Genomic DNA, 15341 nt, shown 5'->3' with positions numbered 1-15341 from the left:
GGCCTGGTTACAGCCAACAGTAACCGCTGAATTATAAATAAAGGCGACTTTTGCTGGCAGTCTCTCGCCAAACCTTTCATCCTCACGGACACTGCCATATCAAGATTAACGCGAAGTGTATGTCCTAATATTGAAAAGTTTTGCGAGATCTCGCAAAAGTAACTCAGGATCTCGCAAAACTTTTGCGAGATATGCAAAACTGACTCTTTTTTTTTTTTTTTCCCTCCCATGTTCCACAGAATGAATCTGTGCGTCTAATAAAATTAGATGCACACAACTGATAGAACACAAAGCCAATTTCATTTATAATACTGTAAATATGGTCATTAAATCACAGTATTTGTGTGAACCCGAATCCTGATAAAAAAAATAACACAAATACGAATCTAGACAGTTTGGACAAATGTTGGTGGATGGCGCAGTGTTGCCAGATTGGGCAGCTTGTGAACACATTGGGGTGGAATATTATATAGATATTTCTATATAATTATAAAATTATATAGATATATAATTTTACAATAAAAACTTCCTAAAAACCTACCAAATATGGTGAAAAGCAGCCAAAATTTTAACAAGTTACCCAAAGCTTGTATATTTAAATATATATCACACCTGGTGCTATTAACATGAGTTTCAGTGGAGGTTTTGTTGTGTTGGGCTGGCAACTGTCAGTCAGATCTGACAACCCTGGGGATGGGCGGTGGTGGTGGCGAATTGTGGCAGATGGAAAGGAAAAGGTCAAAGCCATCAGGTGCACAGTTTAGGAAAAAGAGAAAAGAAGAAGAGGAGAAACAAGCAAAGATAAAGGTAAGCAGAAGCTGTGTAATATTTCAGTTTCTTCCATGTTTTTTCAAATAAAAATTTAAAAGAAGGCCCTGTGACAGGCTGGCGACCTGTTCAGGGTGTACCCTGCCTCTCGCCCTATGACAGCTGGGATAGGCTCCAGCCCCCCCGCGACCCTGACCAGGATAAGCGGAAGCGAATGGATGGATGGATGGAAATTTAAAAGAAATTCTGAGTGTGCCTGTGATGGTGGGGGGACCTTCTTTTAAAGCCTGTCTGTCAGACCATGGCAGAAAGCTACATACACCACACAGCAGTCGCTCATTACCCCCCCAAGTGTAGTAGTGCGGCGATCGCTATTGTGTGTGTGTGTGTGTGTGTGTGTGTGTGTGTGTGTGTGGGGGGGGGGGGGGGGGGGGGGGGGGGGGGGATGCTCGCCCAGGGCGCCAAACAGGCTAGGACCGCCACTGCTTATGAACAGCAATACTCTGAGATAACATCAGTATGCTAACATGCTTACAATGACAAAATTAACATTGCAGTGCATATTAGGGATGTACAGAATGCACAGTAGGAAGGGTGGGCTACAATACTAATTCAGCCTGGGAATTTTACTAAATCCCAGGCCACTAAAGCTAACCCCATTTGTCATGTTTATCAGATTTTCTCTAATTCATTAAAGTTCAACTGTTATTATTGGATGACTGGTATCAGAAAACACAAGCATGGAGTTATCAGTAAAGAATATATTTTTTTCTCTCTTTGAAGTGAAGGAAGGGGTGGAGAAAGTCTGTATCTGTAACTGTAAATATATACAAAAGGAACAATCAAGCATTTTTTAGGACATCATGTCTTATGTCTTAACATGATTTTTCATTTTAAAATACCCTGTTAGCACCACAAAATTTTTTTATCACAATTTACCCTGAATATTTAAGTTTGTTTGCTTAAAAAATATATACTATTTGACAAAAAATATTTTTAATATATCCTTAATCGTTTTGTTCAGTTTTAAGTAAAATTTGAGAAGGGAATAATTAAACAGATCAGAACTCAAATTATTACTCATCAAAATGAATAGTCTTCACATTCAGTAGCAAGATACTGAGAAACTCACTCTAAATATGATGATGTGGATACAGGTAGCATCAGTGGGCAAATAGAGGCCTCATGGGAAATCTACTTTTCTTTCTGCAAGAGTCCAAAAGCAAGAACAAAGTATGGCAACAAACCCCTGAAGGGCTAATTGTAAATCCTGCAAAGTAGCAGGTCTCTGTGCATTCACACTGTGTAATTAGATGTGAGAATAACGCAACCTTTTTATTTATCCCAGCCATTAAGTATGCTGGTAAGTGGTTATTTATGTACTTATTTACTTTTTTCTGCTGGAGTGATGTCTACATTCATTACGTTTAAGTAATTTCAGGTAACATCTGCCTACTGTATCTATGTGCTGGGACTAATTGACACTATGGACAAATTATTGGGTCACACGCATTAATCTTTGAATGCAGGTGTTTTCTGTCCCAAAGCCACAGGTGTATAAAATCAAGCATCTGGGCATGCAGTCTGCCTTTACAAGCATTTGTGAAAGAATGGGTCATTCTAAAAAGCTCACTGCATTCAAGCATGGTACTGTTACAGGATGTGATCACTGCAGCACGTCAGTTTGTGAAATTTCTTCCTTACTACATATTCTACTACCAACTCAAAGTGGTATTTTTACAAAGTGGAAGTATTTAGGAGACACAGCAACTCAGCCACGAAGTGGGACACCACGTGAAGTTAAAGAGAAGGGTCACTGAGTGCTGAGGCAGTGCATAAAACTTACCAATGCTCTGCTGAGTTTCAAACCTCCTCTGGCATTAACATCAGCACAAAGACTGTTCACCAGCAGCTTCGGGACATGGGTTTTCATGGCCAAGCAGCTCCTGTAGGTGCTGTAGTTGATCCAGTTCTTATTGTATGTCTTGGATCTGGGATACCCAAAGAAACTAAAGTATATTTTTTAATATTCTAAAACTAAACTTTAGAGACTAAAAAAAGACCTGTGTTTGCAGCTGTTGAGGCAGCATGGTGGTGCAGTGGTTGGCACTGCCACCTCACAGCACAAAGGTCCCGTGTTCAAATCCACCATTTGGCAGGGGACTGCATGGAGTTTGCATGTTCTTCCTGAGTCTGTGTCAGTTCATGCTGGGTACTTCGTCCTAAAGACATGCAGTTAGGTTGATGATTCTAGATTGCCCATCTGTGTTAGCCCTGCAGGGTGTACCCTGCCTCTCGCCCTATGACAGCTGGGATAGGCTCCAGCCCCCCCGCGACCCTTAACAGGATGTGCGGAAGCGAATGGATGGATGGATAGTATTTATCATGTAGAACATAGATTGGGATTTTTATTGGGGCCTACATGGGAAGAAAAAGGAGAAAACTACAGTACATATTTGTACATTATAAATCTGATAGTGTATCTAAGTTATAGGTAGAGTTATAGGTGGAAAAAACAAACAAACTCCTAACTTATTTCCCTCTATTTACTTGTATTTGGACCTAATTCTCTTCCTCTCTACACCAGCCAGCCATGGCCACCATCCAACTCTGTTTATTGTCTTTCTCTAATTAGAGCTCGCTGGAAAAGCTGACATTGCAGGAAAGAGTCCTTCTGTGCTCCCACAGGACAAAAATGACCATTACGCAACTAGAGGATGTGTTTTCTTGGTTTAAAAGCAGATCAGATGGCATTTGGCTTGAGGACATTGGGAGGGATGAATAGTTCAAATGGTTTTACACTGCCCAGAAAGCTTTTAGAAGCTGAGTGAAAGTGTTTGTAATGATCAGAATGTGCTTTTCCTCAAAGCTGCAGAATGTTGTAGCCTAGATGAGAGTTTGAAAATGATCTCTATAAAAGTCCGACATTTGGGGACATTACTTTGCTCCAATGCAGAACCATCAATCTCACTTAGATGTTGTTCTCTTGGACTTTATTACAAAATTTTCCTAATACGATATTTTGCATCCTGCAGATAAAGCATGAAAAATGTTCTTATTATCCTGTGCCAGTTTAATGCAAGGATTTTAGCTGAAGGAAGTATTAAATTAAATAAATCACCTTCTGTGCACAGAGTTGAGATGTAATTTGAACTTTGAATGTACGAACTTTTGAACCTCTTGCTTTAAGAACTTCATATATGGGAGAAGCTGTGGACAGGTAATTGCAACAGTTTTCATTAAAATTTCAGATTTATCTCTAGATGAACATGAATACCTGCTGCCCAGCTTGATCAGCCCGAGTGGGTTGAAGGGGAGTTGCCAAAATGATCGGGTAGGCTAAATGGACTGAGAATTCGAGCTAACGAGTAACGAGGACTGAACTCAACTGAACCGAGTTATGTTGAGACCAGAATTAGTGGAAAGGGTTTGTGATACTAGCAGAAAAAATTCCGACCATATCTAAGTTGATCACTGAACAGTACTAGTTAAGCATCTAACCATGGGAATTGCTCTGGGTAAACTGCACACGATGTCCTGAAAAAGCCAAAGGCCACCAAAATTCTCCAAAACACATTAACCCCAGATAGGCAAGGATTGGAGGGTTTGAGAAACGCTGCTAGATGATTTTTTTCCTCTCCTTCAAATCATATTCTGGGGATGGCAGCAGGGGACTTATTAAATTGGACTTTATCTTGCAGTATTCTTGAATTCTTGTACGCAGAGTAGAAGAAATATTGGTAGCCTGAGGAATTAAGGGCAGCCAAGGGATGGAGGGAATGATTTTGCAAAGGCCTGTGAAAATGTGGAGACTAAAGTAGCACTCCCAGGGCGGACTGCCGGCTGAACATGAGTTCTGTATGCAGAGCATGCTGTTTGCACTCACCAGAACCCACAGGCAGATTGTATAGGCTTGCAGAGACTGAAGCAAGCTCTTGTAATTGCACAGCACTGAGACTGGGTGCTGGATTGAAATTGCTGGCAGCGATAATTTGCCAAGACATAGGTTGTAGCCCTTATGCGATTCAATGAAGGATCTGCAACTCCTACTACTACAGAAGACCTTCTTACACAGGATAGGGATCATGACGGGATCAAAGATAATGCTGCCAAGACGTGGACACAATCACACAAATGTCTGAAAGGTAGAACGTCAAAAGAGCACTGAGGTTTAAAGCGTGCAGAGTGGAGGCTGATTGGCTCCAAGAAAGCAGGAAAGATGAGTGGACTGCACTAATGACGTCAGTATAGAGTTTGACAGTGTAGGAAAGTGGAAGTGATGTAAAGACTAGACTAGCAGCCGAACACCTGGGAAAGCAGGCATATGAGTGATCAGAGATCTTCCTTACTGAACTTACGTATAAGCTTCAATGAGATCTTCAATGAGAGATCATTAGGAAGAACTGAACATGATTTCATTGTGACACAGAAATTATTAATCTATTTGGTGATTAGACTCCAATGACTCATCATGGCCAAAGGGATTCCCAGCAGTGATGGGATTTAGGACAGGACTCTCTGAGTCTAGATGCTGCACAAATGAGAAGTTTTGTTGAGCTTGGCCCACCCATTAAGGAGGAATTAGGGTACATGCAGACATATATACATTTGCTACAGTCTAGTAAGAATATGTTACCTGGCCTGATGTGTCTCAATTTCTGTAGCGTCATTCAAATAGTAGGGTCAGAATTTGGCATTGACACCATTAAAATGGTGTTCATCAACAGCTCAGGATAGTTGGGATGTAACTGTACCCTTAGTACCACCTGAGCATCATTAAACACACAGCCTCCCTGAGTACTGATGCTGACCATGTCCACAGAGTATCTATCTTCTGATGGTCTGTTTCTAGCAGGATAACACACCATGTCTAAAAGTTTGAACTTGTCAATGAGTTTACTGTAGTCAAATGGCCTCCACAGTTCAGTACAGCACCTTTGAGATGTGGTGGAATGGGAGATTCATGTCATAGATACAGATCTGTTGCAACTGAGTGATGCCATCATGTCAATAGAGAGCAAAATCTCTGAGGAATGTTTTCAGCATATTGTTGAATCTCTGCCAGGAAGGCTGTTATACAGGCATAAGAAGAGCCAACCAGAGGTGGCAAAATTACTGACATTCTGTACTTAAGTAGAAGTACAAGTACTTATGTTAAAAAATACTTAAGTAAAAGTTGAAGTACTTTTTCAACTTCTCTACTTAAGTAAAAGTAAAAAAGTACAGGCTCTGAAATGTACTCAAAGTAAGAAAGTAAAAGTAGTTCTTTGGAGTACGTTTCTACCTGCTATTTTTGTGTAAAACAAACCGAACCTCATTATATATTATTGTAATAATATTACAATAATAATTAATTAATAATAATAATTATAATTATATAATTATAATTATAATAATAATAATAATTAATATAATAGTACATGAGAATACAAATGTTATTCCAATCTAAATTTTAATCCTAATGAGTGCACTCAGCTTGAATCTGTTCTGTAGGACACAAACTGTGAAAGGGAATTTAAACACAGCTCTGTTCTCTGTGTCCTCCATAGTAGAGGGTGACTGTGCCTCCACCTAAACACCAACATGAGGATACTCAGGGGTTACAGTGGGATTCAGAAGGTGGAGGAACCCTAAGATCAGCTGTAGTGGCTCTGCATGGGGAGAAGAATCACAGCTTTCTATTGTGAGCTGCAGTAAATGATGTTGGTGTGCAGGCTGTGATCAGCTGACCTGCTGCTGCTGCTCTGAGGTTTACTGCTCTGTGTGGATGAAGTGAACTCACAAAGATGTAACCCAGTATTTCACAGCTACCTGAGCTGATCTCCATCCCCTACACTGAGAGCATACAGGCTGTAGAAATGTTGGATTCAGTGATCTCAGCATCAGCAGCTTTGATTCAGACTCATCTCTGCTGCACTGATGTAACCTGTAACTCTGACCATGAACACAAACACTGTGCTCCAGTCCAACACAGAGCTTTACTGTAAATACAGTACAACAAACTATCCTATTTATTAAACACTAAATTGCAGCATTTTCATAGAATCTTTGAATTACACAAAGTCAGCATACTTCAGTTTATTTTCCAGTCCTTACCTTTAAATCTAACCTCTCTTCTTCCTCTCCTGTCCTCTTTCTCCATCTCTGAGTGAACTTCTCTCTCTTTGCTCTCCCTGAAATACAGCAGCTCTTCTTTTAGCTAGCAGACACACTGTGTGACAAACTGCACACACTTTGTTTGCTGATATTTGTTGAGCATTTAGAAACGTTGCATTTACCTGCCACACGTTACTCGCTCCTCTTCAGTAGCGCTAGCTAAGCTGTTTATGTGCCGCAGCGCAACTTACGGACTCGGTCCGGCCCGATTATAGCGCTATAAATGATACATTAATTATATGGGTTTGCGTATTTAATCCCTTTGTACGAGATAAGCCCCGGTGATGGAGGATACACAGTACGATTGTCTCTTATATGTTATTATTCCTCCATTTAGGCTCAGATCGTTTTATGTTTGAAGGCGCACTGACCGGAAATGCAAACTTCTCTCTGACGTTAAAAAGTAACGAGTCTGTTTGAAAATGTAAGAAGTAGAAAGTACAGATACTTGTGTAAAAATGTAGGGAGTAAAAGTAAAAAGTAGTCAGAAAAATAAATACTTAAGTAAAGTACAGATACCTAAAAAATCTACTTAAGTACAGTAACGAAGTATTTGTACTTCGTTACTTCCCACCTCTGGAGCCAACTAATAAATACTAAGGTGTGCCTAATAAAGTGTCCAGTGAATATATTTTAGGAACAGTTTTCTAATTAATTTTTGATTGTTAAATGTGAAAAATTCACACTAAACAATCCTGGGGCCATGATTTTAATCAAAAGCATTAAAATCATGGTTGGTTTCAGGCTGCTTGAGGATAATGAAGTTGACATAATGTGAGAGTCAGTAGAAGTTCAACAATCCGTTATCTTTCCTTCCTCGTGAAAAATCTTTAAAATCCTTCATTATCGACATTAACTAATTACTTACTAACAGTTTTACTGCTTTTGTCAGTACATTGTGAACAACTGGCAGTGATTAGAATTATAATTCTAGGCTCTGGTTGCAAATTCTCTTCTGTTACATCTTGAGTCCATGAACAATATTGATCCCACTGTTGGTCTTTTTAACTTTGTCACCTCAAAGCTGATACAGTATTTGTATAACTTGGTAGCACCCACTTCATGTATCATCATTCCAAAAGAGTGAACTGCATTAGCATTCCACCGGTGTTCACTTCACTCCCGCTCTCTTGCTTTGGGGACATCCCTTAAATCCTGATGACCATAAAACAGATAATTCGTCACAGTGCCTGCAGTCAGCATCTCCACGAAGCATCTTTAAATCCCCACAACCACAGACTGACTGGGAAATGATCCACACATGCAGTGCTGCTCATCCCCCGATCCCTATCTAACTTCACTTAGCAGGTGGCTAAAATTTCACTTTTACCATTTCATGTTTGAAGATCTTTATTATTACATGTAAACAAAGACCATGAAGCCCATTCAAATCTGAACTATGAAAGTTAGCTAAATGGAGACAATCACATCAGATAACATTAAAGATCACAATTAGTTTCTAATCCTGTTTGGCTGAGTTATATATATATATATATATATATATATATATATATATATATAAAGATAATGAGGTTTATTTTTGTTAAAGACTATGCCTGTGTCATCCCATCAATAAAACTGAGGTATGAAGCAAAACTCAGCCAAAACAAGTCAACATATGAACCATAACAGAGATCTGAAGAATCAGCAGGTACCTCCATCAGAGGGTCTACGTGGAAGTAATTACTCGTTCTCCACAAATATACAAACCAGAAGCATTTCTGGGAAGAATGGCTTCTCTTTGCTCACAGTGGGGTTAATTTACAGATGGAGGATTTCACAACTTCAAATAACCAACACCCCAATTTCCTGTTGGTTGATCCAATGTAGTCTTCCAGATGGCCTTCACTGTACAGCCTTCTTCGTTTTACACGTCAGAACCTAAATGTTTCTAATTCCTCAAATATTTTCAATTTTTCAAGGTTTACATGACAATATGACTGTACATATTATCACTATACACTGTACATCAGTGGCAACAGCACATAAAATCAGTTGGGTACTGGTACTGGCTGAAAAGCTGCAGAGGCTGGGGTGTGAGTCTGCCCCAGACCACATCCTGTGCATCATACCCCTCAGGCTGTCCCTACCTTCCTGTCACTGTTCAGAGGTCTGATTATGGTAAATCTAATTTATTGCAGGCTTCATAGCTCACTCCATCAGTCCATTCTGTGCATCAAACAGCACTCATAAACTTTAAACCCACACCAACCACTGATTTATTTTTTTGTTCTTTATAAAAGCACAATTTGAGTATAAATTATACTTTTGATTTCACCAGCTATATATCTTGTTTAGCTGTTGCCATGTGGTTAATAAGCATGTATCAGCAGCCACCAGCCAACAGAGGGCACATGAGTGAGGCCCCACAGGCCACAATGCTTAACTCAGTTCACAAGCTTAATTAGTCACTAATATAATTTTAAACGAGAGAATGAATTACTTTCCACTTTCAGGGCATTTTAATATCTGTTCAAGTGAATTTACACAGTGTGAAAGTGTGTGAGTGTAATTGGTAATATTCTCTTTACTAATATTTTCAGGCCCAACAAACACTAAACAGCAGCTCCTCCTGATCTGCTTCATCTAACACAAGGGAAAGAATGAAAAAGAAAACCAATAAGACAACATTAATGTTCTGTTGCAAAACACTGCTTCAAACAAGGGGCACTGACCCACTATACAGTACTCATTGCTTAATATAGTTAATGCTGTTTAATATTTATTTTACAGATTTGTCAAAAATGACTCCAAGATTCCTCACAGTGCTACTGTAGGCCAGTGTAATACCATCCAAAGTATCTGGTTAGACACCATGTTTCTAAGATTTGTGGGGCCGAGTACAAGAACTTCAGTTTTAACTGAATTTAGAAGCAGGAAATTAGAGGTCATTCAGATCTTTATGTCTTTATGGTATGATAGGATCTCATCATTCACGATTTTATATGTCAGAAGAAGGGCTGTAAATTCAATTCTGCATTTAAAAGGAAGCCAGTGAAGAGCAGCAGGGGAAATAAAGGAACTAAAAGAGAGCGTCAGGCAGCTGGTTCAGGTGCAACACGAGGGGATGGGTTTGATGAAGAAAAGCTGCCTGTCAGATGAGGTAACATTCAGAATCTTTTAGCCTGATTCAGAGTTTGTGAACCTTCTTTGTGGAACAGAAATCTGAGCGCTCCCCTCCTCTCAAAGTTAACAAACTCTGCTTTCCTGGCTTCTTGTCATCATTTGGGATTTCTGTTTCCTTCCCCCTTTTTAAACTCAGTAACCTAACTAACACTTTTTCCTGCTGAGCTCCTTTACTCTCTACACACACACACGTGTTGTGTTTTATAAACCTCAGTCTTTGTGCAGAAGCCCTATCACAGGAATTTAACACACCTGCTCACCTCTCATTACACCCAACAATGAGAAGACCAACAGAGCACCACTCCATCAAAACCCTAACTCAGTTCAACTAATTCAACTAATGCACCTGCACATTCTGGATTTAGAAATCCAACATGTGTGGAAAATAGCATAAATATTAAAAATTTCTATAAAAAAGGTACGAATGTTAGCCAAACCTAAATACGACCCATCCTAAGTTCTGAGCTCCTCCCTCTTCAACAGGCTTCACAGGCCATGTGAAGTCATGGTCTGATGATGTTTATCTAGCCTTTCATCATCTGTACATAACTATATACCTGCAAGTCAACAATGCTACATTGGTCAAAGCTATCATTGGTATTGACCCTATCCTATGCTATCAGAATGGGTCATATTGTTGTATTTTAAAATTACTCTCCAAGGTCTTGGCAATCAGCGGACAAAAAAATCATTCTAACTGTTCTGAGTACTAAGGGTTAGGTTTAGGGTTGGGGTCTTCACCAATGACAACCTCATGAGCCCGATCCTTTATAGTGTGCATGCATCCATCACCTCCTTAGCTCTAAATAATCGTGCATGGCTAGAAAGCACTGTCACTGGCCGTCACCTCACTGTTCACAGTTAAGCCAAAGTCAGTATAGATGAGGAGGACTACTTTCATAGGAGACAGTTCCCTCATTAGTCCTGTCAACACAATATGGGACAAAGTGGTTCTGCACATAGATCATCTCGAGACCTGTGAAAAGCACTGTCACGTTAAAAAAAACAAAACAAAAAAAAACTCAAAGGAATAATTATTATGAAGAAGCAGATCCAAAACTGGATGAAGCGTGCCATGTGACTACAACACTTCACAAAGAGAATGAGTACAGCAAGGCACTGGAACCAAAAACGGGCTTTAGCCTTTTAATTCAATTATTTTTGTATAGTACCAGTTCACAACATTTCAAGACACTTTACATAGTAAGACCCTATAACAGTAGAGAGAGAGACCCCCAACAATTAGATGATCCCCTACGAGTAAGTTCTTGGCGACAGAGAAGAGAGAACAGAGGAACATACAGAAACACTAAAACTACAGGAGGCAGTTAATTACACACAATAATGGCATCCTGTCATTCTTCAGCTGTGGTCAGGTGGTAGAGCACACTGTCCACTAATACGCAGCTTCACCCCTCATTCGTAAGTCTCACTGGATCAATATCAGCTGATACTGAGTTTATCCTGGCAAAAAGAAAAGCTCGTAAGCTTTTTTTTTAACCTCCTCATACCCTGTATGACAACTTTCAAACTGAGGCTGACCAATGAAAGCACAGTTAGCTCTTCAACACACAACAGTAAGCATGGCAGAGTAAAAGGCTAAAGTTTACACAGTAGGGTTGTACCAATGGGCGATGATGTCAGGTACGACACATCACCAGTCAAGGCAAATTTCATCCAGTTTCCCCACTGACACATTAAATTAACATCATTATTATAAGATTCATAATAAATTGAATGTGCTTCTCTATATGTCGCACCTCCACAGACTTTGTCTGTGCGTGCATGGAGACATGCACACAAGTTCACGGCTGGTCTTCTGCAGGCTTTGTGTGTGTGTGGCGCAGATCCACTGATCCATCATCAGATGTGAGAAAACAGAACGAGGATATTTCAGACTGTTGGGTAGATTTTGTTTTTTCCACCGAGCATCTCTGTCAGTGAAACACTCAGCTGAGTGTAGGAAGGGGACAGTGAAGAACTGGAACTACAAAGAAACTGTAGGTTATAGGTTAAAAAAGTAAAGAGCCATCAAACCATTATACCTGTTCAGCTGATAGCCATCCACTTATGGTGGCTAATTACAGCTAAATCAATCAGCCTTGTGAGAAATATACTTCCTGTATATGTGCTTCTCTTTTACTCCTGTGCTTTTTTGTGTGTGGGTGTTTGAGCCACACTTCGTGTGTTATAGAGGGTGGATAGCTCTACCATAATGGAGCAAATCACCCAACCCTAATACACAGCCCATACTGTGTGGCTGGAGGACACAGGAGGCTCTGCATTGGTTTTGTTTCTGCCGGCCTCTGATGCTACTGTTTGTTCGTGTGCTTGTGTTACAGGTTGCAATGACATTATTTGCAATGACATTTTGCAGGTTGTAAAAGGTCCCCCGACACTCTCTGCCTTCAGCAGCTGCCCCTCCCTGATCCTGGCTCTCCCAGAGGGCTCATCCTGTTAAAAGGGAGTTCTTCCTTCCCTCTGTCAGTAGCTGCTGGCTCTCAGAGGATCATCTGAATGAGGTTCTCTCTAGTTTTGCACGGTCTTTACCTTAATATATAACGCTGTGGGATGAATGTGGTTGTGAAATGAAAAAACATAAATGTAACTAAAGTGAATTACTGACAAAATAGTTAAACTGTAGCAATTTTTTTCAGCCCATTTTCAGTCTTACTCCCTTAGTTCCAGTCCCCTTCCCTTTGCTTATTGTATTTTATGTATTTCCATATACACCTGAGAAAGAAAAAATATGCTGTGTTATGTGTTGCATGTCAAAAGGTGGCAGGAAAAAAAAGACTGATGCACATGCACAGAATCACTAAACCTTCATCCTGTAACATAAAAAACCCACTTAACATTGTTCCCTGTAGAGGCATGTCCATGCTGTGGAGGTTCTCATGCATTTCTGAGTCACAGCTGTTCTAAGTGAAACTAAACATGGAGGCTGTCAGCAGCAGTCCTCAAAGTGGACGCTGCAGTAACAGCACAGCGTCGAGGAGCTTGATTCCCTCTAGGCAGCCTGCTTGGATTCAAAATGGATGTGCTCACTAAGTCTGCTGAATGAAATAAAATAGTAATGATGAGAGTTAATATTACATGAACAGACACGAGTATCAGCAGAGCGAGGATAAAGACCACAGTGTGCTACCTTCAGAGCCCTGAAAACTTAAACTAGAGCTCATTTTCATCTCTTTATTCGTCTTAAACGAGCCTTAAATCCCAAACACGTGCATACGTTTTGAGAAGAGTGCATCAAATGTTAAGAGACTGTTAAAAGGAAAAGACCGGCATGACAAGAAAGTGGAGACATGTAAAAAAGTAAAGAAAGAAATATGAATATCACTGCGTATAAACGGATTCAGACGGCTGCCTCCTGTGTGCTGTCTGTGTGTCCTACAGGCCCAGTAACCTACTGAGGAGTTCCGGGGGTCTGAGCACAGAGACAAAGGATGGCATAATCACAGGTACCACCGTGATGTGGGCTTGGGGTCAAAAACCCATCTTGGTCTGCACTCCTCTCGTCCGCCCGCACACAATCCCACCAGCTTCACCTCCTTTGACTGATTTTGTTCCCATCTCATCTCAGCCATTGTTAAAGTTGAGATTTCACATATATTTGAGTGTTTCCGGTTGTGCCGTTCATACCGAAGTTGACAAAGAGCGCCGTTATAACCGCATTTGTCCTTTCGCAGAGAGCGAGGGCACGCTGGATTCTGCGGGGTCTGAGCCGAACAGCACACTGATATGAAGCGGCACGCATCGGAGCTGCATCACAGGCAGCCTGCTGGCACAACAATCAGACACCAGCAAAAGCCCTTATAAAGGCAACCGAGCGACCGCGCCTGTCTGTCAAAGCTCTATTAATATCACAGTAATACTGGAGGACAACGCTCACCTCTGCAAATAGCCACAATGTCACGGCTAGATCGACCAGTGGATGCCTCATATCTCCGCCGGTAGGAGAGTGGGAGCAAAGCTCCTCTCGTGGAGAAGAGAAAGACGTGGAGGAGATGCTCCTTTATCTCTATGTCGGTTTCATCCCGCTGGCGGGGACAGACAGCGGATCCAGGCGGTGTGACACGGAGCCCTCCGGGTGACAGGACAGATGACGGCAACAGTCAGACGGTCCAAAGACGGAGATTAAATGGCAAAGGAAGCTGCATTAGCCTGTGATGTTGCTTTATTCCACGCCCCTTTCCCAGCCCCCCAGCCCCTACTCTGCCCTACACACACACACACACACACACACACACACACACACACACACACACACACACACACACACACACACACAGAGGACATTGCACTTTCCCAGAGACTCATCAAAAGAATATAAAAACTGTGGCTCTGACTTTATATCCAAACGCCTACAGTACTGTGCAAAAGCCTTGAGTCACCCCTTGTTTCTTTATATTTTGCTAGTAAAAAACATCTGCAGGGATTTATTAAAACGTCTGCAAACATACATCGATATACAATATATGTGGCAAAAAGAGAGTTTGGACAATTCTAATAAACTTGAAAGTCAATATTTGGTATGACAGCCTTTGTTCTTCAATGCAGCCTGGACTGTTTTAGGCAAATGTTCTTGTCTTTTCTTTGAGCAGTCTTGGGGAATGGTTCTCCGGCTCTGGCTGCCGTTCGCTCTGTTCTCTGTTAAGATGATCCTTCAAAAATCTTGAGGTCCAGGCTCTGGAGAAGCCAATCCATGACTGATAGTGTTCCAGTGTATTTCAATCCAGGCATGTTTTGCCTGGATAGAAAGCTTTGGTAGCATTGGTACTGATAGCATTGGTGGTGTGACTGCTTTTGCCAATCAAACACTTTCTAGATGGTATTGCGTGGTGGATTAAAATCTGATGGTACTCCTCTGTGTTCATAATTCCATCAATTTTGACACGATCCTCCAGCACCACTGGCTAAAGTGCAGCTCCTAACCATGACAGAGCCACCACTGTGTTTTACAGATGGCTGCAGACACTCACTCTAGTACCTCTCTCCTGACGCCTCCATGCATATTGGCCATAATTTGAACCAAAAATTTCAAATTTGGATTCATCACTCCATGAGACCTGTTGCCACTGATTTTCAGGCCACTTCTTGTGCAGGATGGCATACCTCAACCTTCTCTTCCTTTTTGCCTTCTGTAAGAATGGTTTCTTGACAACCACTCTTCCATGGAGATCATTTTTGATGATAGACTGGCAAACAGATGCTCAGCTGAAGGGCCAGGTCTTTGATGGATTTTTTTTTTTTTTACTATTTCTTAAGAACACGACTTTCAGCTACTT

The 15341-nt window shown here is 40.9% G+C and overlaps 1 protein-coding gene across 1 annotated transcript in view; it reads right to left on the bottom strand.

Moving 5' to 3' along the window:
* The window catches only part of vopp1b (VOPP1 WW domain binding protein b), a 31107-nt gene extending 16924 nt beyond the window's left edge, over positions 1-14183 (bottom strand). The window contains exon 1 of the mRNA XM_030757195.1: positions 13946-14183. Coding sequence (XP_030613055.1) covers positions 13946-13996 — 51 coding nt within the window. The 5' untranslated portion in view covers positions 13997-14183. The remainder of the gene's footprint in view (positions 1-13945) is intronic.
* Positions 14184-15341: the final 1158 nt, after the last annotated feature.

The sequence above is a fragment of the Archocentrus centrarchus genome, chromosome 20 (assembly GCF_007364275.1).
Source record: "Archocentrus centrarchus isolate MPI-CPG fArcCen1 chromosome 20, fArcCen1, whole genome shotgun sequence".
Classification (NCBI taxonomy): Eukaryota; Metazoa; Chordata; class Actinopteri; order Cichliformes; family Cichlidae; genus Archocentrus; species Archocentrus centrarchus.
This window is presented reverse-complemented; position numbering and strand designations above follow the sequence as displayed.